Source organism: Hirundo rustica, chromosome 16 (assembly GCF_015227805.2).
Source record: "Hirundo rustica isolate bHirRus1 chromosome 16, bHirRus1.pri.v3, whole genome shotgun sequence".
NCBI lineage: Eukaryota > Metazoa > Chordata > Aves > Passeriformes > Hirundinidae > Hirundo > Hirundo rustica.
In genome coordinates, this window is record NC_053465.1 from 9,250,649 (window position 1) to 9,278,594 (window position 27,946).

At 58.9% G+C, this 27,946-nt stretch overlaps 1 protein-coding gene across 2 annotated transcripts; it reads right to left on the reverse strand.

Moving 5' to 3' along the window:
- Nucleotides 1-609: 609 nt before the first annotated feature.
- On the reverse strand, nucleotides 610-27,908 carry SRC (SRC proto-oncogene, non-receptor tyrosine kinase). 2 transcript variants are annotated; one of them, XM_040080072.2, is made up of 13 exons: nucleotides 27,830-27,908; nucleotides 11,903-12,152; nucleotides 11,635-11,734; nucleotides 11,169-11,186; nucleotides 7,811-7,909; nucleotides 6,959-7,062; nucleotides 5,651-5,800; nucleotides 5,224-5,379; nucleotides 4,890-5,069; nucleotides 4,734-4,810; nucleotides 4,295-4,448; nucleotides 4,030-4,161; nucleotides 610-3,695 (listed from the first exon to the last, which is right to left on the reverse strand). In XM_040080072.2, exons 2-13 carry the CDS (start codon nucleotides 12,141-12,143, stop codon nucleotides 3,487-3,489), a joined length of 1,620 nt encoding a protein of 539 aa, XP_039936006.1. In that variant the 5' UTR covers nucleotides 12,144-12,152; nucleotides 27,830-27,908; the 3' UTR covers nucleotides 610-3,486. The 2 variants fall into 2 exon arrangements, with proteins under 2 accessions (XP_039936006.1, XP_039936007.1); XM_040080073.2 differs by lacking the exon at nucleotides 11,169-11,186.
- Nucleotides 27,909-27,946: the final 38 nt, after the last annotated feature.

Below are 27,946 nucleotides of genomic sequence, written 5' to 3' on the forward strand. Positions count from 1 at the left end.
GGTGGCTTCACTCAAGGACACCGTGCCCCATGCCCCGGGTTCTGGCAGCACAAGCACCACCCCTGCCCTGCCCTGCGCTTGCTTTGGGCCACACAATGGCAGAGTCCCGCTCTGCTGGCGTGTCCCAGGCTGGGGGCACAGGGAACACCCCTCAGGGCCTAACTGCAATGCCTGTGTCACTTGCTTTTCCTCCAGGACTGCTGGAGATGCCAGACATGGCCCTGATCCTGCGCTGAACCACGAGCCTGTCTGGGGAATGGCTCCAGTGGCACAGAGGCCCCGCCAGATCCCAGAAGCATCTTCCAAAAAAAGGCGTCTGAAGCACCAGGAGCTCCACATGCGTACTGCACGTGCCCCAGGGAGCATCAGCTTCTCTAACAGGAAGGCTAAGGAGCTGTTAGTCCTGTCATTCACAAGCTACACTTCTGTTTTGTGAGGTCTGTTTGTATTTAATTATCAAATAGCAAAGTATTTACATCAATGTTAGAGTTTCAAAGCGTCTCCACCCCCCCCACCACCCACAAAGCTGGACCTTTTCAGGTTTTTTTTCCAAAGTTTTATTACTATTAAAAAAAAAAAAATAAAATAAAGCTAAATATTTTACTTAGACACCAAAAAAGGCAAGTGAGGGGAGCTGGGGAGAGAGACACGGATCCACACGTTCTCTGCATAGTCAGTTGGAGATCTTACAAAAGACTGTGTAAAAAAATTATAACAGCAGAGGAGAATGACTTGTAGGGTTTTATGGACCCCAGGAAGCCAAAGAGCATCCTTAGGTGGGGGCTCCCCTCTGGAGTTTATTGGCTGAAAAAAGTAAATTGGCAGACAGGATGATGATGGAGGGGAAGCTCTGCATTCCCAGGGCCTCCAGGTCCTGCTGGCTGTGGTGGCGAGTCCGGGGGTGCTGGGTCCCACCACGAGCGCTGCACAGAAACACGGATGGACACACGGACATGTAGACACAGCCCCATGGAGGAGGGCTTCTCTGGGATTACCTTACTGCCTTCTGTCCTGAAGTGTCCCCAGCACGTCTCCTTCACCACATCTTGCAAAAAGCCTTGGGGAATTAAGGCATCCCGGGCTGCTCCTTGCACCTGCTGCCTTCTGGAAAGAGCCAGAGGCTGCTCTTGCCTAGTCCTGCCTGTCCTGCTGCACCCAAGACCCTGCACGTGCCACAGACAACCAAAGGCCAAGCCTTAGCACCTGTGCTTGCCTTCTCTCTCCCCAGCTTCCAGGCTAAATCTGGCTTCCACATTACATTTGCAAAAGGTTTCTCCCAGGGATAGGGATCTGCGTAATTCAGGCAGAGCTATGGCACAAGCCACCCCTTGGAACAGCTACCAAGGCACAGGGCGTTTGTGGCAGCTGCCCATCCCTAAAGGCTGCAAACATGGGAAGACCCAGAACACCGAGGATTGGGGAGTCCCTGCCCAAACACAGAAATGCCAACACAGCCAACCTGCTAGGAAGAGGCGGGGGGGAGAAAAGGCTCCAACTCCCAAAATGATTTTAAAAAAATCCATGAAACCAGCTGCTGCTCTTCAAGCCAGCATGATTTCTCCATACTGCTGAAGAGCCTGTTCAAATTGATTTTAAATGTTTTACTCATTAAAAAAGCAGCCACCAAACAACCAACCATGTACTTGGTTCATAAATAAGTGGCTGGGTCAAACCACACCAGGGCACTGTGGGAGTGAGTGAGTGAGTGAGTGAGTGAGTGAGTGAGTGAGTGGCAGTGGCTTGCCTGGGTCCTGCTCTGGTGGAGATCTGGGGCGGGGGTTTTGGCCACCTCCTGCCCAAGCTTGGCTCCCACCCAGCTTTTGTAGGACACTGGCACCATGGCAGGGGCTGGTGAGGGGTGGGTTGGGTCTGCTGCCTGTAAGGAGGCTGTTCCAGAGGCAAACACCATCCCAAGGGTGACGTGGAGGCACACAAAACCCATTGCCTGAGGACTGAGAGGAGGGCACAGCCACTGCCTCCCCTCTCTGGGTCCTTCCCACCAGCACCCCTGCCCCAGAGCACCCCCTGAGCCCCCAACCCACCGTGCTCCAGGAGAGCATCCAAAGACCCCAAGGGTCTCTGGGACCCGGGAGGTGAAGGAATGAAGCTTTGTGAACCACCGTGGTGAAAGGTTTCCAGCTGGGTACAGCCATAGGAGAGGGAAAACCGACACACATGCAATGAAGTCAGGGTCTGGGACGGTGCAGGATCGCTCAAGGGTTATGTACAGGCCGGTGCTGGGTGGGAGAGGGCAGGGAATGAGCATTGCCTTGCCAGGGATCAGCCCCACGGGATGTGTGTGGGACAAAGCTGGGCAGGAAGAGCCACCCACAGCTGAGACACGGCTGAGGCCTTTGGGAGCGAGCAGTGGGGGGATGAGGATGCAAATGTGGCACGGCACTTCCAGACGGGGGTATGAGGCTGGGGATGCTGCATGGGGACTGCTGCCTGGAAGCCGAGACACAGTGGGTAGAGGGAAGGCGGCTAAAAACATACCAGGTGGACAAAACCATCTGTGAAAGTCGAGTACTTCCTCCAAAACATCCCCACGCCTGGAACAGCTACATGGGCCATGCACCCAAGCACCACAGTGGCACTGGATTTGGTGGCAGGGCCAGCCCAGGGGACTCTGCTGGTGGGAAAGCTGGTGGCAGAGCTGGGGAGGGTGGCTGGGGGTACTTCCCAAGGGTCTGGCTGGAAGACGTGGAGCATGTGGTGGGAGAAAGGGCAGCAGGGTGAGGGCTCTGCTGGCATCCCCAGTCCTGCTCCTCAGAGATGCGAGATGTGCCTCTTGAGGGAACAGACATAGCTGGAAGATTTGATCGTGTGCCCGGGTGCTCTGATGGGACAGCGTTGGTCACCAGAGCCTGGAGCTGTCACATTTCAGAGTCCCAGAACCCATCAGCCACTAAGGCCAGAGGGACCACCAGAGCTCTGCTGTCATCCCACGCCACCACCACCCCACACATCACCCCATTCAAGCCAGCCTGGAATTGTGACATCCCTCTGGCAAAACATCTCTGCCAGCACCCTTGGGAGAGCCAGAGCCAAGAGGGAGATGGGGAGGGTGAAGGGGCAGGGAAATTTGTGCTGATTTAGAAAGGGTCGCAGGAGACTGGGACCGTGTGTCTGAGATGGGGTGATGCTGTCCCCCAATTCCTCCTGGCTCACCCCAGAGCTGTGGGGGGAAAAGTCTCCCAAGATTCAAGTCTCTTGGCAGGAAACACTCTGCTTGCCCTCCTGAGCTGGCTCTGTTGGTGCCCACAGGCTCCTCTCGCCAGCAGAACAGCGCCGCTTCGTTAAACACGGGCCACAAGTCTTAATGAGCGATGGGAGCACCCAGCGGCTCCCCTGGCTGCATCTGGAGACGATGCCCTGTCCTGCTCCAGGGCTGCTCCACAAACACAGCCCCTCGGTGGGGAGGCCACCCCTCGGTGCCCCGCGGGGAGGACAGCAGTGTCCCTGGTGCCAGGAGGAGCCCCGTGTCTATAGGTTCTCTCCAGGCTGGTACTGGGGCTCTGTCGAGGTGAAGTAGTCCTCCAGGAACGCCTGCAGGTACTCGAAGGTGGGTCTCTCCTCCGGGTCCTTCCGCCAGCACTGGCACATGAGGTCGTGCAGGGACTCGGGGCACTCGGGCGGGCAGGGCATGCGGTACCCTCGCTCCACCTGGTCCAGCACCTCCCGGTTCACCATCCCTGCGTGCGGCCAGAGGAGACACGGCACCGATCAGAGCCGGGCCGGTCCTGCACCACGACAGTGCCAGAGGGGACACCAAGGGTGCCAGGACATGCCTTAGGGGCAATCCCAGTGACCCAGGGACCCCTGGCCTAGCAGCACTTGTCCCTGTCACCCTACTCAGGGACTAGAGTGCGACAGGCTGGCTGGGATGCTGCATCCTGGCCTGCTCAACCCAGTGGGGCAGGATCCAGCCTGGGAAGGGGCAGATCAGGGGCAAGCACTGGGCACGGACAGCTGGTGTTGGACACCACAACGGGGACAGGGCCTCTGCCAGCAAGTGCCAGCCCTCACCTGGGTATGGCACTCTGCCCTTGGTGGTCAGCTCGGTCAAGAGGATGCCGAAGGACCAGACGTCTGACTTGATGGTAAACCTGCCGTACAGAGCTGCTTCGGGGGCCGTCCACTTGATGGGGAACTTTGCACCTGGATGGAGAGGCGGGGTGAGGGGGTGCCTCCAGGACCCCCCGTGCAACCAGAGCCACATGCTGGCTCCGGGCACCACACAGCGTGGGGAGCAGGGGCCATCGCTCCGGTGCCAGCAGCCCTGGGCACGCACCTTGCCGAGCCGTGTACTCGTTGTCCTCGATGAGTCGTGCCAAGCCAAAATCGGCCACTTTGCACACCAGGTTCTCCCCCACCAGGATGTTGGCTGCCCGTAGGTCCCGGTGGACGTAGTTCATCCTCTCCACATAGGCCATGCCAGATGCGATCTGTGGGGACCAGCACGTGGCGCTGACAGGATGCTCAGCACCAGTTGCCCAAGAAATGCCATGCAGACTTGGGTTTGCTGGCCAGGGAGAGCTGGCAGCAACAGAAATGGGCAAAATGATGGTCCCAGAGCGCAACCCCGCTTTGGGCTGAGACCCAACAGTGGCACCCAGCCAAGCAAGGCTGCAGAGCACCTGATCAGTGACAGCCACTACAGCCCAGTGAGGGGCTCAGGCAGCCAGAGTCCCCACAAGGAATGAAGGAAGGCCAGGGATGAGCAAACCCACCTGAGCAGCCATATCCACGAGCTGGGGCAGCCGCAGGTACTTGCCCATCTCACCTTTCAGGAAGTCCAGGAGGCTCCCTGTGAGGAAGACCACGGTCAGAGCAATCCGGAGGAGCAGAGCCGCTCAGCTGCCCCTCGGTGTCCCTGATGTGCTCACCCTTGCTCATGTACTCGGTGACGATGTAAATGGGCTCCTCGGACACCACAGCGTAGAGCTGAACCAGCTTCTCGTGTCGGAGCTTCTTCATGACCTGGGCTTCCTGCAGGAATGCCTCTGGGGACATGGTGCCAGGCTTCAGCGTCTTGATGGCCACCCGGGTGGTGCCATTCCAGGTCCCTGTGGCACAGGACACTCTGCTCAGGACACACGTACCGGGCAGGGGGCTGTGTCCCTCCTCCAGCCCACCACAGGCTTCAGGCATCTGCAGATGGCTGGGGACAGGATGCAGGTGGTGACACAGAGGGGACAGCAGGGTGGGAATGCTCCTTACCCATCCACACCTCTCCGAAGCAGCCCTGTCCCAGCTTGACCTCCAGCCGCAGCGATTCCCGGGGGATTTCCCAGGCATCCTTGGCAAGGCCTTGGGTCTGGGGCTTGGACGTGGGGCAGATGTTGGTCAGGCGGTGGCACAGGCCGTCAGCATGTTCTGGCACAGGAAGGGACAACAGCAGGGTGGCACATGGGTACTTAGGCATGTGATGTCTTTACCCCACACCTTTTCTGTAAACACCTTGGGGACCCATAGCCCAACCCTCACCCTCTGCCCTAAAACCCAGCTTTTCACCACAGCCCCACACAGCTGGTTTGGTGTCCCCGAGTGCAGCGGTGACTTCCCAGCAGCACCCGCCCTGCAGCGAGGGCAGGGACAGCACCCAGGGTGCCCCCCAGACCCCAAGAGGACCCACATGGCTACCCACTGGAGTAGTATGCCACCAGCTGCTGCAGGCTGTTGAACTGGGTGCGGGAGGTGATGTAGAAGCCGCCACTGTCCAGCTTGCGGATCTTGTAGTGCTTCACGTTGAGCCCCTTGGCGTTGTCAAAGTCGGACACAGAGAGGCAATAGGCACCTGTGGGCAGGACAGAGGGGCTGCAGGAGATGTGCCACGGATGGGTGCTCCCCACGGGGTCCCACCACAGGTGGGCACGGGGGAGGCAGGACTGGGCGTGGAGGTGCTGCCTTCACCCAAAAGCAGAGGATGAGGAGCAGCTTCTGGCGGCAGCTGCTGGCCCCAGGTGCCAGGGAGGATCGGCACATATCCCCCAGCTACAGCCATGCCACACCATCACAACCTCCAGCTGCCCTCTGCTTGCACAGCAGCTCTGCCAGCAGCCTTCCTAGGGGATGTGCTAACCAGGGGATGGGAGCAGGCAGAGCCTGGGGGGAGCTGCTGCCCAACAACTCCTCAGTGTCTCAGAGAGGTGCTAAGGGGCTGGTGGGCCCAATTCCCTCCTGCACAAATCCCACCACGGACATCGCTTCAGGAGCTCTGCCCTGCTCTGCCCACAGGGGAACAAAGTGGTGCTGCTGGAGCCACAGATAGCAGATTTATGCTATGGGGAAGATTTCAGCTGCTGGTTGAAGACGCTACTTCCATCAGAATAAAACAAATAGTGATAAGTTCAAGGCATAAAACCAGAAAGGAACATCAAGGGGCTTTTCCCAAAGGTGCATTTAGAACCAAACTAAACCACGTAAGAAACATCATCCTCAGGCAGTCAAACCTCAAAGATCACAACCCGCACTTTCAGAAGTGTCAAACTTGAAAGGACTAAAGTTCATCATTCCATTGGCCTGGCTGCCCAGGAAGAACATGTTCAACATTTAGTCACTAAACAGGAATCAGGGAAAACCAAAAAAACATCTATTTGGGGGTGTACAAAAACCCAACCAAATAAACCAACAACAGAAAAAAGAGAGGAAAAGAGACCATCCAGCCTGGTGGTCTTGCCAGAATTGCTGAGACCCCTGGCTCCCACCCTGCCATGAGCTGAACCACCCCTGTGAAGGGCACTCACTATGCAGGAGAGCAGAGGGCACATCCCTCCATCCCACGGCCTCAGTGGTGTAACTGTATTTGGCACAGACGTGTCACTGGGACGTGATGGCCACGTCAGCACTGGCTCCCTGGAGACCAGCACCAGCAGGAGAGACTGAGGGGGCTCAGGGTACCCCCACACGCCCAGAGAGGGTCTCCTCCAGGCCAGCAACCCCCAGCCCTGCTCACCTTTCGTGGTCTCGCTCTCCCGGACCAGGAAGGTCCCTCGGGGGTTTTCGGGGTTGAGCAGCAGCCGCTCAGACTCGCGGCGAGTGATCTTCCCAAAATACCACCTGCAGGAGAAAGGCAATGGCTCAGCGCCTGGCACTACCCCCTGCACTGCCTGCCCAAGCAGGGGGCTCAGCCCTGGCCCACCCACTGCAGCTTTGGGAGGGCAGGGGCTGTGTCTGGGCTCGGGCACCTCTGTGTGTGCCACATCCCCGTACAGCCTGGGCTGGGCACCGCCTCACTGCCATCGGGGTTGGAACCTTCCTGCCACACCTTCAGCTATCCCAGGCTGCTCAAAGCCCCATCCAAACTGGCCTTGAACACTCCCAGGGATGGGGCAGCCACAGCTTCTCTGGGCAACCTATGCCAGTGTCTCACTATCCACTGGGTAAAGAATTTTTTCTTAACATCTAATCTAAATCTCTCCTCTTTTAGTTTAAAAACATTCCTCCTTGTCCTTTCACAGGCCTCTCTGCCTTCGTAAGACGTCTCTCTTTTAGAATCTCCTTTAAGTTCTGGAAGGCTGCAATGAGATCTCCCCTGGAGCCTTCTCTTCTCCAGGCTCTCCATAAAAACCAGACCAAAAGCATCCACAGCCCTGCTATGCCACCACTCACCCTCCACCACGCAAGCACGCTGCAGCACTGCACTTACGGCCTTAAAGAAAGGCTGGTTTGCACAAAAATAGGGGAAAACTAACAAAAAGGAAAAACCCAGAGGGCTTGGAGGCTTCTCCCAGGAGTGGGGCAGGGGTGGATGGAGGGGTGTGTTTGCTATCCCTTGCTTATAAACTGTCTAAAAGATGGCAATTACTCTTCAGCCTGGATGGAGTCTGAGGGCGCGACATAGTTACTGGGGATGTAGCCCGTCTGTCCTGTAGTGAGGGAATGAGCCAGCCACCAGTCACCTTCCCTGCAAGAGAACCAAAACACACTCAGTGTGAAGGCAGGAGCCCCCCGGCCAGCCCTTCACCCGCCCACAGGTGGAGGATGAGCCAGCAGAGCCCCACGGGGAAAAGGTGCAGCCCCAGAGCCCCCAGCCCCACAGCCAGCCCCAGCCAGGAGCGCTCCTGCTGCCAGCCCGTGCCTCTGCTTGGATGAGCTCTCGTTACTGCGGCCACCCGTGCACAGAGGGAATGCTCTAAACCTGGATCAGGCAGGGCAGCCAGCAAAGCCAAAACACCTTTGGAGCCCCCTGAAGGGGAAGGGTATCTGGCTGGAGGGTGGGAGGCACTGGGGGTCCTGGCAGCAGGGAGCAGCAGGCAAAGGGAGGGACAGGAAACGTGGAGAAGCGACAGAACGACGGCAGCGATTGAAAAAGGAACCGGGAAAACCCAAGGGAGTTAGTTAAACGCAGGCTGCAGAAAAGCAGCAGGACGGGGCTGAGGTTTGGGCAGGGGCTGAGCCCTGCCCATCCGTGGTGTCCAGCCTGGATGCAGCGGGATCTGTCCAGCCCTGGTGTCCCATTCGCGGCCCCCACCGTGAGCCTCCCGCTGCCCCAGGCAGGGCTGTGCCTGCACGGCCACGAGTGAGGCTCCTTGTCCCAGAAAGCTGCGGCTGAGCCACCCTCCAGCCCTCCTGCCCCGGGCACAGCACGTCCCAGGAGCTGCAGGGGGCTCTGCCCTCCTTCCCACCGGCTCCTGCTCCGCACGGGGCTGCAAAGGACAACAAATAGTGAAGAACAAGAGGGCGGCAGGAGGCGGCTTCCCCTTCCTGCGGACAGCAGGGCTTTTCCTCCCACCACCTGCAGCTTCTTGCCCATCAAAGACAGTCACTGAATTCATCCTGACCGCAAGGGAGACGAGGCTAAGGGAAAAGTGCAGATTCGTGGGAACAGCATTGTAAGGATACAAGAACTTGGCAGGAAAACCTCCACAAACATGCTACAGAAAAACACCAAGAACCTCAGTCACCGCTACAGGGATCACCAGACCACATCCAGAGCCATCCCTGACCCTGCAGACGTGTAAACCTCCATCCTTCCTCCAGACTCACCAGCTGCTTGTGACCTGTGCTTTTCCCAGCTAAACCAGGGGTGCTTCAAAGCACTGGGCTAACCCAGACACGGCCCCCAGCTCCCCGCAATGCTGTCAGTGTGGTGGGGATGGTGGAGACCTTCCAGGCATCTCTTCCTACTCATAGAGCTGGGCTCTTCCCCTGGAACAGCCTCACAGCAGCCCCGGATGACATTTTAGCTTCTCCCAGCCCCAGCACACCTCATGGCAGGCAGCTCATGCTCCTCAGCCAGGGCTGTTGCCCCAGTCACCTCTCCTGAGGTGGCTCTGAAGGGGACGGGAGGCTGATTGGGCTCCTTTCCCACAGGACCAGAGCAAACATCTGCTTGAAAAATGCCCAGCTTTTGACTTGTGGCTTTATTCCAGCTTGGGCTGCAAGGCTACAAGCTGGGAATTCAGCAAAACAAACTATTCCAAAAATGTCTCCGTGGGGAAAAAAATAATAATAATCATCATCATCAAAACAAAGCATTTCAACAATTCTCTGCACAATCTTACCCAAAATATTCCACCACATCCCAGCTGGCTGCCTGCTGGCTGGGAGGAGACTTCTTCCCACTGGAAATGGTGCCACAAGAGCCTTTCTGCACTGGGTGGATTGGTAGGATGACCCAGAGCAGGGAGGTGAACGATGTGGAGGCTTCTTATCTCACCCTGAGCAACCCCAGCTCCATGAGAGCAGCCAAAACCTGCTGCCACCCTGCAAAGCCACCCTGGCCATGGGCTCCTGCTGTTCCCAGCACCCTCCTGGACTGAACCCAAGTCCCCTCCCTGCAGCTCCAGGGCACTGACTGTCCTGCCAGGGAGCCCAGAGGAAGGGGACATCACACATCTGTCTGTTGCTGTCCCTAAAGCTCAGCAGCCCAAGCTGTTCCCAGACTGTGTGAGCATCTCTGGGAGGTCATTGAGAAGAGTGATTCACCCCTGAGCACTGCACAAACTGCCCAACTTCCTCCACCACCTCTCTCCCTGTGGACATCTCACCCACACATGCACTGGGAAGGTTGGCAGCTACATCCTGCACCCTCCACTGAAGGACTGCATCACCAAAAAAAGCCTTTCCCTCCCCAGGATGCTGCAGAGCCCATCACAGACTTCCCTCTGACCGAGCCTTTGGCAAACAGCAGTAGAGGAAACTGAATTTCTATCTGTGTAACTCCCAGACTTGATAGAAGATGTAAAGAAAAACCCCTCATATATGGACCTGGTCTGGACCCCCATGGGCAGAGCTCACTTTGCAACAGCTGGAAAGCAGAACTCAAGCAAGGAGCTCACACACTGCTGAGACTGAAAGTAAGAAGCAGCAGAACTCCCAAATTCAGGCTTTTCCTGCAACACTGAAATGCTGCACATCCCAGACTTCATACATGAAATAAATCACCATTAATAAACAGCACTGGAACAATGAGAACAAGGATCAGATTGAAAACATGTTTGTGCCACACTGCCCAAGCACTGCAGGAGAAATCTCACTCCTGGGATGTTCCCTTGTCTTTCCACCCTCTGCCTTTGCTGGGCTGGGTGCCCATGTTGGAAGGCAGCAGTGGAGGGGGAGCTGCAGACCCTCAGGACCCTGTGGCAGCTCCGTAGCTGGGGACACTGGGGACATTAGCTCTGCCAGCCTGGATTGTGTGTGCCTCCTGTCAGGACAGACCACACGTGGGGTTAATACAGGATCAGTTTCAGGAGCATTTTCCAGCTGGCCGTGCTGCCCTGCACGTGATGGATGTGCCGTGGTGACCAGCGTGGAGCAAACCAGGGGGTCAGACCCCTAAGGAAAACCTTGAATCACCAGAGCCACTCAGGAAATACAAAAGTCAAATTTAAAAATGCAAAAGAAAAATGTGAAGGGCAGGGGGGAGTGGAGAGCCAACGGGAAAGAGAGTGCAGAGAGGAGCCACGCATGGACAAGGAAAAGGGATGGGTTCAGAGCTCCCAGGTGCAGACACAGCTCTCGATGGAACATTTCCCCAGCATGGGAAGGGACTCCCTGCTCTGTTCTGGTCACTCAGAGAGGACAAATGCAACCGACCTCAAAACCATCTGGAAACCATCTCCTCCCAGCCCTGCTCCACCCAACCTGCCCTCAAGTGGGCAGCAGACAGGCTTTGATCATTTAGGTCATTCATAATAACAGTAAGAATGTGCAATACACACCTGACATCCACTTTTCTCCTAAACGACAGCATGGAGGGAGAGAAAGAAGAGTCAAGAGAGAAGCTGAGCCCAGAGACAGCGTACAAGCGCAGGGAAAAGCACCCGTGAAGCTGAGGGATGTACCCAGGCTGACAAGAGGGAGCTGACCATGGGTGGGGACGGGACTGGTGGGGATGTGGCTCTGGCTTGTAGGGCACAGAACGGCCAGCAAAGAGAGGATGTGGCTTGGTGACAAGGCTGTGAGGCCACAGCGACCAGCAGCAGGGCCAGGAGGATGAGGAAGCAGGTAAATGACCCCTTTCAGTGTCAGTGTCCTCGGCCAAGTCACCGTGCGTGTGTGTGCATTTTGGCACATCTCTCTGAGCCCATCCCTGGGACAGCTGGTCCTGCCGGGCTGGCCTGGGGGGTCCACAGGAGGGACAGAGGTGACGGCTCAGCACGTGGGCTCGGCCGCAGGGACACTCACGTGTTGTTGACGATCTGCAGGCGCTCTCCTTTCTTGAAGGACAAGTCCGTTTCGGTCCGGGACTCGTAGTCGTAGAGGGCTACGAAGGTGGTGACTCCGCCTGTGACACAGAGCGCTCAGGAGGGGCGCAGCGCCGGGCACCCCCCACGCCACCATCCTCCCACTGCCCGACAACACCGACCTGCTTCTCCCCCAAGCCCAGAGCCCCGAAGCCACGGCGAGCAGCCGCGGTCCCTCCCCGCCCCGCTGAGCCCCGGCCCACACGGACCAGCCAGCGCCCCGGCGCGCTGCGGAGACGTGACCGTGTCAGAGGTGTTGAAGCCCCCGAAGAGCTTGGACTCGGCAGCCATGGTCCCGAAGGAGCGGCTGGGGGTGCGGTGGGCGTCGGGAGCAGCCGCCTTGCTGGGGGTCTGCGAGGCCGGGTAACCCCCGTGGTGGGTGTTTTCGGTGGGCTCCAGGCTGCGCCGGCGCTGGCTGGGGTCTTTGGGCTTGCTCTTGCTGCTCCCCATGGTCCCGGGCTGGAGGACACACAGAGGGCTTCTATTATTATTATTATTATTATTGTTATTGTTACTGTAATTGTAACTGTTAATAAGAAGTTGTTTCCCAGGGCTCGAGTGACAGATGCCTGCCCACCAGGAAATGAAACAACCTCTGGGGTGTGTTGAAGCAGCAGCTGCTGGGCAGTCTGGCCATCCTGCCCTTGCCCTGGGGTACCATCGCCCTTCATTAACATGGAGACACCTCCTGTGTGGCTGCAGCAGCCAGAGAAACTGCCAGGGCACGCTTTGGGAGCAGAGGGAAGCACGCTGAGCCGTGGGAGTGCAGAGCAAAGATGCTGAGCGTGGAACCTGGACGTGTGCTGAGTCTGTGGCAGCTCTGGGGCCAAGCATCTGCCTCGGGACACAGCTCAGGCCCCACATGTTCCCTCCTACACATGACTTTCTACCAGAATGGGGATTTAAGTACTAAAGATGGGCCTTTGAAGTCCAAAACATGCAGCCAACAAGATAAAAGTTGAAATCAGGAGCAGTTCCAGGCAGTTTGCAGCTAAGGACCAAGGGATCTCGCCTTTATATATAGTCAAATAGTTTATATATAGCCTTCCTTTCCACTCAAGACCACGCTCTATAAATACCTTCAAGGTAATGACATAAATGAAGGCAGGGAATTATTTGCAGTCTCCAAAGATGGCAGGATACCCAGCAGTGTCCTGAAGCTATGGAAGGAAATATTTAGGCTAGCTCACGCATGGCAGGAGGGAAAGGGGAGGTGGAGACAAGCAGGGAGGAGAGGATCTCTGATAAGAAAACAAGCAGGGGAGCAGCAGAGGAGGCAGCTGCTGCCCACAGGGTCAGACCTGGATGCAGCCATCTGTGAGGCTTTGGGAGGGCTCAGTCTCATCCAACAGAGGCTTTTTCTAGCCCAGCTCAGGCCGAGCCCCCCAGAGCTATGGGCAGCCCCAGCAGCCTGCACAGCCCCAGTGTCACTGGGGCAAAGCCCTTGGCTCTTGCTGTGGGAAAGCTTAGGGGTGCCAGGCACAAGCTGCTCCCTGTCCTTCTCAGCTCCCCTCCCACAGCAAGGGCTTTGACTGACGATCAGGGCTTATTTCCCAAAAGACACAATTTCCATCTACTGTTTTCCAGCTCCCACACTGCACAGAGGACCAGCAGCGTCCTTGTGTGACCCATGCCGGCAGGCTCAGATCCTGCCGTGGTTTGGGAAATGTAATAAACTGATTTTTTTGTGCCGGGTAAGGCTCCAGCAGCCACTCCAGTGGGCAGCAGAGCTGTCCTTCCTCCCGTGGATGCAGGTGATGGGGAGGGACCATGCCTCTCTCTGCCACAGGACTCAGTTCACCCACATCTGTGCCAAGCTTTGGGGGTCAAACAAAGCAAATAAGGGTCAAACAAAAGCTTTGGACTTGCAAATGGTCACTTCTGGCAATCCAGAGGCAGATCCTGCAGCCAAGGGGAACGAGTCTGTCCAGTAAATAAATGCACTTTAAGAGCTCGTTGCAGTAGAAGCAGAACTGCAGGGGAGAGCAAGACCTGAGGAGTGATGACGAGGAGCCCCCACCTCCCTGTCCCCAGCCAGCCCCGTGCTCACCTCTGCCCGGGGCTCCGGCACCCGCTGGGGCTCCCGGGATGCCAGTGGCAGTGCAGGGAGAAAAGTGGGAGCACGGCAGGGCCGTGACCGTGTGGCTTGTGACTCCCCACGGGACCATGAGCAAGAGTAGAGCTGCTCAGAGTTTCCCCTGGAAGCAGCACTTCCCCAGGCAGGAAAACAGCCCAGCCAAGGTGGTGGATTTAGCAGCACTTTGGGGACACAACTGTCCCCCAAGGACATTTTCTGAGCGTGGGTCTGAAAATGATTTATCAGTGTGCTGAGGAAATTAAGGTATAAAATAGTCAATATGCCCAGAGATGAGCCAGGAGCAGAGCAGAGAGAGGACAGGGGATCCCCCAGGCACTTCCCTAAAACAGGGGTGTCTTCACCTTCACACCTGTGAGCCTGTGGGCACAGGATGTGCAACTTCCAGGCATGTCCTGGCCAGGAACACCCTGAACTGTGAGTTCATCCCTCCTCATGCAGCAGTTTGGGCAGGGAGAGCTCCCACCCCGCACTGGGGTGCTGACCCTCCCAGGCAAATCCTTTACTGGATGTGCAGGGTTTTGGGACACGATGCCCTGACAGGGCCCAGTCCAGCTGTCAGGACTTTGGCTGCAAGAGCCAAAGATAGAGGAGGAGGAGAAGGAGGAGGAGGCACGAGCCCACAGCTCTCTGGGGAAGGGGCTGCAGAGCCCCACTCCAAGCTCTCCTGTTGCTTTGCATCTACACACCTGCACACTCTGACTTCAAACTGGCCAGCGCAAAACGCAGGCTGGCAACCCCAAACTGTGCCCAGAGGCACTGGCAGCCTCACACTACCCCCACTCTGAGTCCCAGGTGATCCAGCCAACACGACCATGTGGCTTTAGCCCTGAGGTTCTCCACCTGCCCCCAGGGAGGAGAGGGGCTGAGAAAACCCTTACAGCTCCCACATCCTCTCAGCAGCCAGAAAGGAAAGAGTGCAGATTCCCCTGGGTTGTGCAAGAGCCTGGCAAAGGAGTGATTAATGACAGCAGGAATGTGCTGTGCTCTCAGGTCCTGGGGAGGCATCAGGCACAGATCCCCCCTGCCTCTGGCACAGTCGCCAATGAAACCCCCCGGAGCCAAAGGGCAGAAGGAAGAAGTGTGGTGGCAACCAGCACGGCCCAGCAGCGTCACTGGGAGCTGTGGGACAACGTGGCAGCAGCCAGACTGCAAAAAATACCCACCGCCAGCAGCTCTGCTGTGTGTATGTCTGATAAATTTATGTCTGCTAAGTCCAGCATCTCCACACGCAGCGGGCTGCAGGGATGCTCCTCGGGACAGCCTGGCTGATGCCCAGGGGGACACTGCCCCGCTGCCCTGTGCTTTTCACAGCCGGCAGTGCCGGCACGGGGGGCTCAGCGCTGCTCCCCATCCCGGCCGGTTCCCAGCAGGAATGCCCCTGTCCCCTTCCCGAGGCTCGTGCAGAGGGCTGGAGCACGGCCAGCTGCCCGGCCCCGAGCGATGCGAGGCGCGGACAGGCGGCTTTCCTGCGGCGGCGATCAACACCCCGGGCACGTCGCAGCCTGCAGGAACTCCCCGCTCTCCAGCCGCTCATCGCCAACCACCAGCGGCATGAGCTGCGAGGCCTCAGCTCCGCCGGCCGGGCCGAGGGGAAGAGCCGCCGAGGGCTGTGCCACCCGCACCCGGCCCACCCGGGGATGCCCCGGGCCAGTCCGGCCGCGGCACAGCCCGCAGAGCCGCGGCTGGGAGCCCCCCGAGGGTAAAGCAGCTCGGTGCCCGCTCCCCGGCCGTCGGCGATGTCTTACCGCTGCTGTCGGCGCAGCCCCGCCGCGGGGCGGGGAGGAGCCGCCCGGGAGCTCCGCGCAGCGCCCGCCGCAGCCTGCGAGCAGAGGGAGCGGCAGCACCCGCGCCCCGACACCCTCCGCCCCCACGGCACGGGCCGGTGCCCAGGGCTGCCTTCATCCTCCTCCTCCTCCTGCCATCCCAGCCCTCCGGCGTGGGGCCGGCAGCTCCCAGCCGCTCGCTCTGATCTCTCATGTGTGAAGCGGGGATGATTCTCTGCTCCGCTTCATCAACCCCACTGGGGATGGGAGGGGAGGCGGCTGCAGCCGTGTCCCGGAGTGGAAGGGGAGCACAGGCAGCCCCAGCCCGGCAAGGGATTTTGCCTTGGGGGAAAGCGAAGCCGGCTCCTCCACACACAGCAGCATTCCCAGCCCTGTTGCTCCATCTCCGGACAGCCACGACCTGCGGTAGGCATGGTCGGCCACCAAGCAGGCACCTCGCCCCCCGGGATGAGCCACCTGCTCCATTCCCAACAGCAGAGACAAACGCTACGGCACAAACCGTGCACAAGGTGTGGGAGCAACCTGTGCTGCCCGAGCCCCGACTCGTCCAGAAAAGCGTATTTTAGCTGAATTTTTCAAAAAGGACAGGTTTATGTCACAAGTGTGAGTGATGGGGGACCCTTTTCAACAGCAGCAGCTCGGGGCAGAGCTTCAGGTAGAAAGCAGAGCAGGATATGGCCCCGCAGAGCCAGGGCAGCCCTCACCGGGCTTTGCCACACTTTCCCAGCCCCAGCTCCTGCAGGAGCTGCTCCCCCTTCTCCGACAGAAAGGAAATTCTCTCTCCAACCAGCCCTGCTCACCCAGCCCCGAGGGGCTCCTGCTCCGGCACAGAGGGGATTCAGACCCTACTCGAAGGCCCCAAGCAGTATCCCAACAGTTTCTGTCCCAGCTGGAGCCCAGATTTCACACCTCATCCAAGGGCAACATCCCGGATTTCACACCTCCTCTAAGGGGAATATCCCAGTGTCAGCATGCAGAGGCCGTGCCCCAGTGCAGGTTTGTTTTCATGGCCTCTCCTTCCCCCTACTAATAAATTTTGTCACTATTTTTAGTGCATTTGATTAGGATAATGAGTGGGAGCTGACTGACAGCACTTTAAGACGTTGAATGGTTTGTAATTTGTACTCGACAAATACTGGCTGGTAATGATTGCACAGCAGGCTGGAGGGGGGAAGCTGCAGCCCCAACTCCAGGCTGCAGCACATACAAATAAAGCTGTGCCGTGAACACACGTGGTGCCCCTCTCCCTGCCACCCGGGCACGCTGTGACCACAATGATTAGACCAAAAAGAGCCAAAAAAAACCAAAAAGAAAATCCAAATATGCTTCAGCCTGGGGTCTGCAGATGGGGAAGCGCAGGATGGATGCACTTGCAACCTCCCCCTGACAGAATTGACTGTTTGGTGGCTGAAGGTGGCTGCTGTGGCAGCAGCCTGGCGTTCCCTGGCACATCTGGAACAGCCTGGCAGTGTTCTGCTGCTCGCTTGGCAGCAGGGCTGCCATCCTCACCAGCATATCACTGTCACGGGCATAGCCAGGCTCAGACAACAGCCAGCACTGCCATCCCCACCTATCTCCGTGTGCTGCTGCCTCTGCATTTGGGGCTGCTGCCTCTGCATTTGGGGTCTTCCCGACCTCCGTTCCCCCCTAGGCAGAGGGGAGGGTGCCAGGGCTGAGCTCAGCCACGCAACTTGCCCGGGGCAGAGGCCGCAGCAAGGAGAGGCCAACCCCATCCTCCCCTCTCCAAAAGCAATTAAAAATGAAGCACACTCGGCTGCACACCTCAGCTGGGATCAGATCACGGCGAGACAGCGGCATCCCCATCCTCCACTGCGGGCGCTGGGAGCGCACCTGGACTGCCCGGCATCCCCGCGCCTCCAACACCCACGCTGCAGGCTGCCTCCCCGAGGAAAATTAATTGGCAACTCGGGTGGCAGGAAAAGGCTCCATCCTCTGCCCTACCTCCCTGTGGAGAGACGCTCCCGCAAAGGCAACAGCGAGGAGCAGCGGCAGCTCCCCGGCGAGTCCCGCTGCGGCTGCTCTCGCTCAAGGATGCAGCGGCCGCGGTGCGGGCGGGCTGACGGCGGTGAGGAGAGGCGATCTCATGGTCTTTGCAAAGACACTGACAGAAGACACTGATTGGGAGCAGACGAAACACAGCAGAGGCAGAAGCCTTGGGAAATGCCGCCACAGGCTGGGGCCCAACAGCAGACACTGAGCTTTGGGGAGGGAAACATCTCTGGCAAAACAGGCGATGTCCTTGGAGCCGCTCCAGAGCCGAGCAGCACTGCCGGCAGGCACGATGGGGGTGCTGGGGGAGAGGGGCCGGGAGCACCAGCACCCACCCGCTGATGGAGGGAGAAGAGCTCAGCCGTGTCCTCAGCTCGCAGAGCCCCGGTGAGATTAATCACGGCAGCTGTCTCACACCAGACTGAAAAATGAAGCGTGCAGGACGGCGGGCGAGACGAAGCAGCCTGGCGGCACCCAGCCCGTGGCAGCCGGCACCGGGGACAGGGAGAGGCACAGAGCAGCGGCCCCAAACACACCCAGCCCCTCCATACCCCTGGCACGCAACCAGCCCCCTCCCTGCAGGGCCAGGCGGGGCAGATCCTGCAGGATCAATGGAAGCTGCCTGCAAGGGCCGTTAAACCACAGGTCCGAAGGGCTCTTTGCCACCTCCCGTGTCCCCCTGCTTGGGTGGCACGAAGCGGCAGTAGCGCTGTCCCTGCCAGCGTGGCCCCCAGAGAGCGGGGACAGTGCTGCGGGTGAAGTCCCAGCTTGGCCAGCGCCGCCATAACCACATCGAGGTGACCTTTGAATCGTCTTAGGGTGGCACCCTGGCCCCTTCCCCGCTTTGCTCTCTGCTCCCTCCCCACATTTCAGCGGGACATGCAGCCCCGGATATGCTCACACAACAGTTTCCCCCTCTGTCCCAGGGGATGCTCCTGGTTTTGCCCTTTCCCACGGCAAGCATCGCAGCCGGGGGCCAGCGAGCAGCAGCACAGCCCCCGCTGCTTTGGGGACAGCCTGGCTCAGCCCAGCATCCCCTCTGCCACCCAAATACAGTCACCGTGCCCAGCCAGCCACAATTCCTGTCCTGGCTCATCTGTGCCAGGCTGGGACCAGCCTCACTGCGAGGAGTCCCAGGAGCTGTGAAAAGGGGGAGCTGCTGCCCCGGCCCCAAAGCGGGGTGTGATGCTGCAGACCCTCGCCCTGCCCGGCGGACGCAGTGAGGGCATGTCTGGCTTGTGCCTCAGCCCTTCTCCTCCACAAGGACACTCATTTCTCTCCTGCACTGATCCCTAAAACAGGAGGAACAACGCAGGGACGCTCACTTCATCTCTCAGCTCCGGTCTGGGGACGGGACAAGCCACAGGCAGGTGAACCAGTGCCTGCCTGGGATCTCTGCTTCACCCAGTAACAAAATGTTGAAGGCAGCTGAGCCAAGGCAGTCCAGCCATCCCCTGGCTCCCCCCAGCTGATGGAGAGCTCTTCCAGATGAAAGAATGGCTGGAGTAGGGAGGGCAGTGCAGCTGCTGTGCGGGGGCCCAGCTACACACTCCCCACAGATATAAGTCCCAACCCCTCCTCTCTGACCCTGTCAGCTCCCGTTAAAATTAAGACCATCTTAATTAAAGCTCCACAGCCCAAGACAGCAGAGGCCAGTGCGTCACCAAAGGGGAAAGGATAATTAGATCAACCATCCAAATTCACTCCCCCTAAGCATGGAGGACATTCACTCCCTCTAAGCATGGGGGAGAGTCACGGTCAGGAGCGATGCCTCCGAAAAGACATGTCAAAACAGGGAGTTTAAAAGACCAAAACAAACCCTGAGAAGCACACAAGCACACTCTGGATGCTCATGTGGCCAAGAAACTGGGAAACTCCAAGCATGCACACTGGAAGCGTGTAGGGAGCTTGAGCTCTCCCAGCTATCACAGGGTCAGCCCCTACACAGGCAGATTTTGGCTTGCTGGGGCGTTGGGCGCTGGCTCTGCCAACATCAGTGGCCACAGAGAGCTGCAGGCTGTGCTCTCCCTACCCCCACAGCACCCCAAAACCAGGCAAGGGGCATCCTGACACCCCCAAGCACCATAAGGCTGGCAGGAGAAAGCCACAAGCCTTATCTCCCTGAAACAATGCAGGCAGCTGAATGAAGGAAGCAGAACGTGCTGCGAGTTGTGCTCGCTGGTGCTGAGCTGAGCACTCAGTTTTGAGCCTTTTCTCCACTGAGAGATGTGAGAAGGGAAGGTGGCCATTGGCACACGTTGTCCCAGCCCTGTCACTGCACTGCAGGAGCCCTGGCGCACGACAGGACCACGTCTTTGGATCCATCAGCGCGTGGGTGCATCCTTTCTGCACTGTAAGACAGAGAAGGGAAAACAAAGCTTTCCCCTCTGAGGGTGGCCCAGCACAGGAACAGGGACTGGAGCGGTGGTGGGATCCCCAGCAGGAGATGCTCAAAGCTGGCTGGGAGCTGTGCAGCCTGACCGTGCTGGTGCTGCTCTGGGTCGGGCAGGGATGCTTCCCAGCACCTCCCAGCCTGACTCAAGCCTGCACTTCCAGCATTCCCATCAGGACACCAGCCAAAGCCAGGAATTGCCCAACCAGCTCCAGCAAATGCTTTCCAAGGCACGAAAAGCCTTTGGCCTGTATTAACCTGAGCTGGCTTCTCCCAGGCAGGTGATGAGGGCACCGCTCTCCTCCTGCCAAGTCCAGGAGAAGGAAACTGAAAGGAAACGCTTCCAAGGGCAGGAGTGCCCGTGGGGCTGTGAAGAGACAATGCTGGGCAGGGAAGCTCTGATGGTGAGCTGGAATGGCACTAGGAGCTGCAGCTCTTGGCCACCAGGGCTGCCTGGAGCCACGGGGCAATGCTTCCCCAAAACAGCCCCGTGGCCCAGCACTCCTCAAAATGTGCCCTTTCAACACTGGCCCCTGGGCATGCTGGCACCTCTGAGCTCCCACTGCCTGCCACTTAATTCCCCAGCTTCCCCTGGCCCATCACAGCCCTGATGTTCCCATTTTCCTCCAGGCAAAGAACCAGCACAAGGGACTGACCCCACTGGAGAGGGTGATGGAGAGCTGGTGACACGAGCTGGCCCCTGGAGGAGGAGGAGGAGGGGTGATTTCTGTTCCCCATTTCTGCAGAGCCTCTCCCAGCACAGGCAGCCTCAGGCTCCAGGAAATGCGGTTTCCTTCTGCTTTCTGGAAGTGAACATCAACCCCGGGTGCTCTCCGGGGACGGCCGTGGCAGCACCCAGCCCACCCTGTGCCCTGCCCGGCTCCTGGGGAAGGGGCAGGTGGCAGCAGGAGGCTGAGGTGACTCACAGGTGTCTCAGATCTGGACAAAACAGTGGTACCAGCTGCGTCTGCACGGCTCCAGGGCTGACACACCCCTTGTGACCCGGGCGAGACAGCAGCGCAGGCAGGCGGCAAATCTCCAGGGCAGGGGGAGGAAGGGGGCAAGGAATGCAGGAGGCAGAAAAGCTCCAGATCTGAGCGTGTTACAACCACCCCTGGCCACGCTGGCGTCACTGCTAAAACATTTCCACTTTCAGAGAAACCAGCCCATCCAGTCCAGCCAGGCAAGGAGCCGCTGGGGCCCCGCTGGCCCTCCAGGAGCAGAGCCACAGCCCCACCAGCCCTGCTGAGGGGTCCTGTAGGACCCCTGTGGCAGAAAACCTCCCCACAGCCCTCCTGACATGGAACAGGAACCAAAACACTCATGGGGAAAAGGGAAAATGCGGGGAGGGTATGTGGGTGTGTGCACCCTTGACACAAGCCCACGGAGCTGGGAATTGCCCCTCTCCCAGCTGGAGCCATAGGGACCTGGCAGGACCCGTGCTGGGGTTCACTGCAATGGGAGGGAATGAAGGACAAGCCAAGCAGAGACCAAGGCTCTTCCATCACAGATTTCAAATGCTTCCCCCTTTGCAGACCCCTGAACATTTCCAAATAAATAAGCAGGATCCCACAGAGCAAATTTATGCTGGTTATTTTCCTGGATTACTTTGGGACTTTGGGGCACATGCCCAACACAAGTCTCATGCTCTGGGGAACCAGCCCTCATGTACACATGCTACGTGTGGCTGCAGGTCAGGGCTGGATGATCAGGGTCAGCCTCCAGCAGTGCACATTCCTCCTTCTTTCACCTCCATGGGCATGGGTGGATCCTGTGCCAGTGATCACAGCTTGGGATTGTGGCTCTAGCCTCGGAACACTGAGGACATTACCGGCAACAGAGCCCTGAGAGATGCTGGTCCCCACAGCCACTCCCATCCGCACCACCAAAACAAAGCATGGCTCAGGATGCGTCAGAGGAAGCAACCAGGGAGGGTCTTGGGGGGCAAACGGAGATCAGCCAGCCCCAAAAAGCTTTTCCAAGCCCAAAACACTGCATTGGATTGCCAGCGGCTCCCGGGGTGAGTGGGATGCTCACACAGAGAGGATCCAGATGGGAGGTGCAGCCCCCAACGGTGCTCACTATCAACAGCCTGAGCAGATGAAAAACAAAGAAAAATGCTGAGCTGGTGTCTTCTATCCCTGTCACTCCTGGAGCAGAGCTGGGCTCTGCACACCCCTGGCACTGCTCACTGCAGTCGTGGGGAACAGAGATGGGCTGTGGGCGAGGTGGATGTGACCAGTGACACGTGGGCCTTGCACCCTCCCATGGCATCTCTCCAGCCCTGGCTCGTGCTGCTCATCGTACAGGGACAGGATGAAGGGATGCAGGGACAAAGGGATGAAGGGCGTTTCCTCTGCTTCCCATCACCTGTGGCTCACAGCGCCTTCAGTGCAGCCCCCTGGACCACAGCGTGGCAGCAGGAGAGCTGTGCCCATCCCCAAATCGCCCAGAGGGCTCAGGTGAGTGTGCACACACACGTGCACGCCCCCACACACACCTGCAGGTGTGCAGGCAGCCAGCTGGGCAGGCAGTGCCCTCCGTGCCCGGCCCCAGCCACGCACACCGGCCCCAGCAGCCTGAGCCTACCCACCCCACGCACTTCCGAGCTCAGCCGTTTCTGGCATTGGAGCGTGGAACTCATCCTGGTCACAGTGATTTTGCAGCTACACCTGCACCCTTCCTGAGCCCGTGCCACCCTCCCTGCCTGATGCAGCAGGGTCCCCACGGGAAGCTCCCCACCACTGTTCCAAGGATTCCCAACCCCTTTCCCAGCACAGCAGGGCCCCACCAGCGCTTGCCCCATGGGCAGGGGAAGGGAAGAGCCCATCTGAGCAGGGAGTGACTCCAACAGCCTCTCTCTGTAGGTTTTTTATGCATAAGTCAGCGAGCACATGTTCCAGCCAGGAACATGGGAAGCCCAGGGAGAGCACTGCCCGACCCCACTGCTGCTGGCACTGGCTGCAGCTGAGGATGAGGATGGTGGTTGTGCTTCACGGAGATCAGATTCTATTTGCCCTCCTAAGGGGAGGCTTTACCCATGGTGTGTGCATGGGGCAGAGCAGTGCAGCTGGGGCTGGGAGAGGGGGAAACTGAGGCACACACTCTGTATAAAACCTCCCTAACTCCAACGACAGCTTCTCAGGTGCTCCTGGGGGAAACTGAGGAATGCAGTGGGAAAGCAACGTGGAGAAGTGAAACCCAGACACAGTGCTACACCTCCAACCCCAAATTGCTGCTAAAGGGTGCCCCAAGGTAAGATATTTTTAGGATCAATTTAGCACTGACCTGACCCTCTCATGCTGCCCCCAAACTGCTGCATGGCAGGGGAGGGGGACACATTGCTCAGGACAGGCTGGACTTGCTAACCTCTCCCATGGTGGAGGGGGCAATGCAGCAATGGACTTTTACCCTCATTGCCCAGGTTTTTGGTAGCCAAGGTTGCCAAGCACAGTCAGGAAGGATGGGAGCAGCTGCACTGGGTGGAAGCTATTTGCACAGCATGCAGTCAGGTTTCCATCCATCCATCCATCCATCCATCCATCCATCCATCCATCCTCAGCACGGAGGGCTCAGGGCCAGCCAAAACCTCACGGTCACAGAGTGAGACCACAACAGGTCAAGCAGGGCTGGGAAACTCAGGGCCAGCCTCTGAGTCTTGCAGCTCAGGGAAAGAACCACAGCACAGCCCAAGTCACACATGTCCCCGCACCACGAGTCCCCCTTGGGTGCACACCCCAAAGCCATCCCAGCGCCCTCCTGGCATGGGGCCCAGGGCTGTGAGGTGAGGGCAGGCTCGCTATGCACGGGCCCCATTTCTTATTTTTCTGCCTTAAATGCCCAGGCAGTTCTGTTCTCCACATTTCTCCAGACAAGCACACCAATCCCACACTCCAGCCTATGGATATTTCAGATGCTGCATCTCCGCTGAGACTACGTGGAGTCAAGGGGCTTGGGCAGATTCTTTTAAGGGCTGAGTTAAAATCAGTGACCAGCCCCGCCCTGCCCAGCAGGAGATGCCCCTACCAGCCCTGCCAGCCCCCAGCCCTCCAAAACCCCTCCCTGCTCCCCAGCGAGAGCAGCCAGCAGATCCATAGCCTGAAGGGAAGTCAGCGCAACACGCAGATTTGCAGGTCCCGGTTCCTGGCCCAGGTTCAAACCACATTTGTTCCTGAAATCTGTTTCAGGGCTTTCTTTGCAAAGCGCGCGTGTGCAGAGCCGTGTGCGCGGCGGCACTGGTTCCCAGCACAGCCAGTGCCAAGGTCACTGTGCCAGCCTGCGACCGAGCTGGGGGCCTGGGCGCTCCTTCGAAGCACGTTCTTGGCAAGTCTGAGACCAGATGATATGGGGAACTGGAGCTAGATGAGCCTTAAGGTCCCTTACAACCCAAACCCCACAGTTCTGATACACTGGACTATCTCCCAGTCCGCTGCCCATTCAAGCGATGAGGAACCAAAGGCTTTAAAAGAGCCCCGTGACACTCGGCGTGTTTTCTGCTGATGGGTGGAAACTTCAGCGAGACACGAGCCCTGGGGAGCAGGACGGCACCACCCACAGCTACGGGCGGTCGGGAAGAGGAGCCTGGGCTGGAAACAGTGACAACCCGAGCTCCTGTCCCAGGAACAGCTATGCATGGACGGTTATTTCCATCCAGAGGTCCGAGGTGCTCTCCGGGCACGGGGTTAAAGGGCTCCCTTCTGCAGGGAGGTGCAGGGATGTGCCCCGTCTGACAAGGCCGTTTCCGATGGGATGCGTGCCGGACACATCTCCAAGGCAGGCTTCGGAGCACTGCGGAAGTGAGCTCAGATGGGAAATTGTTCCAAGAGATAAAGAAACAAGTTGGAAACCGAGCTGCAAAATAGACAGCACAGGAAACAATAGCACTTCAGATAGGCTTTCCAATTTCCCACAGCCATGCCAGGAGTCCAGTGCCTTGTCCCAGGGATGCTCGCGGGTTCTCCCCTGCTTAGACATGCTGGGAGGAGGTGCAGGCTGCTTGCTCACTCCTACCTCTTCTCTTTCAAGATCTTACAGGCATTTTCTGCTTGTTTAAATGAGAGGCTGGGGACCAAGTCCTTCAGGTCTCATTAGATAAGAGTTTAGCTCCGTGATGACTTCAAAGGCCAGGCAGGATCCCACACCAGTAACGGGGAGAGGCAGATGGGATTTTGGAGGCGTGGGAGCCCCCTGTTTGCCTCAGTGAAATGATGCTACTTCACAGGAGCTGCCCATGCTGCTAAAGGCCATCCCTGCCTCAGGATTGCTGATGTCTCCTCCGTGCCACCAAGGCAGAAAAGGACCCTCTTGTCTTTGCAGCAGAGCTCCAGACTGGTTGGTCACTGCAGTGCTCTCCTCATCTCACCCCCTGCTCCCCAGCCAGGGGCTGGGACAGCCCTTTCTGCTTCCCTGTGGAACCTCCACGATTTTCCATCACTCTGGCACAAAGTCATTAAAGGGCAGAGCTATCATTAGGGCATCTCCATCACACAGGGAGCACTGCAAGGCCACTAACGATCGAGACAGGGAACATTGGACTTCCCTTCCCTGCTGCTGCACAGCCCATAAATAACCCTGTCTTGGGCTGTTTTGGCAAAGCCAGGAGGTGTTCAGAGGAGCCCCTGCCCTGCTGCTCCCAGGTCAAAGCTTGGAAGTGAGAATTGACCCTCGATCTCCTAAGCAAAGGCGTTCCTTCCTGATATATCAGCAGTAACTGGCTAATGATTACAGAGACAGCTCCCCCAGGGAGCCAGCACTGGCCTGGGCTCAGACACTGAAGCGCCACGGTTTTGCTCTGGCTGGATCTGGAGCCAGCCAAAGCTGATGGCTTAGCACAGGTAAGCCAGGATCAAAATCTACAGCAAAGGTGTCAGGAGTGGTGCAACAGTGAAAATGACAGAACAGATACTGCTTTAAAGTGCAAGATTGCTGATGCCTTCCTCCACATCCCCTTCCTCACACTTTCCTGGGCAGCCCTGTGACTGTCTGACCAACACCTGCAGCATGGGGGCCTGGGCACATGTTGAGCCACTGTGTTCTGAGGGGGGTCTCCAAGCCTGGCAGGGACAAAGGGGTTCCCATCACTAAGAGCTGGGTCTTAGGAAGGTTTGTCACGACTCGGTTCTTTCACTGCTCATGCTGGCAGTGGGTATCTCCTCGGCTGAGAGCAGAGCAACAAAGACCTCCAGCATCTCCTCCTCAGAGCACCAGGCAGGCAGGAGAAAGAAAAATCAAGTCTTTTGTTGCCACCTTCATGCAGTTTCAGAGAGCGCTGCTGGATATATGCTGTCCTGTCCCTGTCCCTGTCCCTGCTGCACAGGGAGGAGCTCACCTCAGGGAACCCTGTGCTCTGCACCCTCCACTGTCCCCAGCTCCTAATGCCACAGTGCACTGGAACCTGTCTTGAGGGACCCCCTGGCTGCGTGCCACATCATGTCCCTTCCATTGCATCACTTCTGGGGAGCCAGGAGCATGGGCCATGGCACACACAGGGCAGCACAACCCATTCCCTGTCACCTTTACTGCTGCTCAGCATCTCTGGGACCAGGACCAGAGTCACTGTCTGGCACCAAGTCCAGGGCTGAGCCCTGGCACACCACAAGCAGCCACCAGGGTGAGGAAGGGCCAGGGAAGAGTGCACGGAACAGGGCCAGCAAAACACAGGGAGATGGAGCAGATCCCCACTCAGTCCAGCAGGTCTCACACAAGGCTGCACAGCCCCCTGACACGATGTCCAGCACCAGAGAGGCCCATGCCAGGATCGGTGCCACAAGATGCCAGCCCCCTACCACACCTGTCCCCATGCACACAGCCCTGTGCAGCGGCCTCATCCCTGCAGGTTATCTCCTGTGTCCATCCCAAGTGGCCCCAGGATGCAGCACAGCCTGTCTGGGCAGTGAGCAGGATAAAACCTCATCCTGACCCCAGGATGCGTGGCTCAGGGCAAAACCCACCACGCTCTTCCACGGCACTGGGGGCTGTGACAGTGGGGACACGCCACTGCCACCACTTGCAGCCACACATGGGGCTTGGATCGCCCAGGCTGCAATGGGGAACTTCCCGACTGGATGAAGACTTAAATGGGAGAAACGGGGGCTCTGCAGCCCCCCAGCAGCTGAGCCAGCCGGGCACGGCGAGGGGCACGACTTGCCAGGTCCACCAGGGCTGGACACTGGCCCCAGAATCACCGGTGAACAAACACGACAAGGGAAGCGGATCACGAGACATCAAAGCAGGGGGGCGATGAATATTTCATGTCCTGGCCTACATACAGCCCGGCTGTCCCCGCCCTGCGCTCCCGGGGGTCCCCCACAGCCCCCGAGCACAACAAAGGGGAGTCGCAGGCAGGCGGGGCCGCCCCTCCGGACCCCCCGCGCCCCCAGCTCTGCCCGGCCAGGCAGTGACACCCCCAGCCGGACCCACGGCTGACCCACCAGACCATGCGCATCCCGCTGGACCCACGGCCGCCCCACCGACCCCCGGCGCCAGACCGCCAGCATCCTTGTGGGACCCGCAGCCGGCTCTCCGGGCCGCGGCTATCCCACGCCGCCGGACCCACCGCTGCCCCACGGCAGCGCGGGCATCCTCGGCTGGACCCATCGCCTCCTTGCCGAACTGCCGGCATCCCCGCCCGGACCCACAACCGCGGCGGGCATTTCCCCGCCGACCCGCCGGACTGCTCTGCGGGCATCCCACTGCGGGCATCCCCCCGCCGCTCCGCACCGCGGACATCCATCCCCCGCCGGTCCTCTGGCCGGACCCTGGACATCCCCCGCCGGACCGCACTGCCGGAGCGCGGCACCCCCCTCCTGCCCCACGGCGGGGCAGCCCCGCAGCCACCGCCACCGGCACTCACCTCCCCACAGCGGGGCCGTCCCCGCCGCTCGCCTCCAGCGCTCGGCCCCGGCTTTGTCTCCGCGCCGGGGGCGCGGCCGCCGCCCCCCGCCGCCGCCGCCGCCGCCGCGCTCGGTGC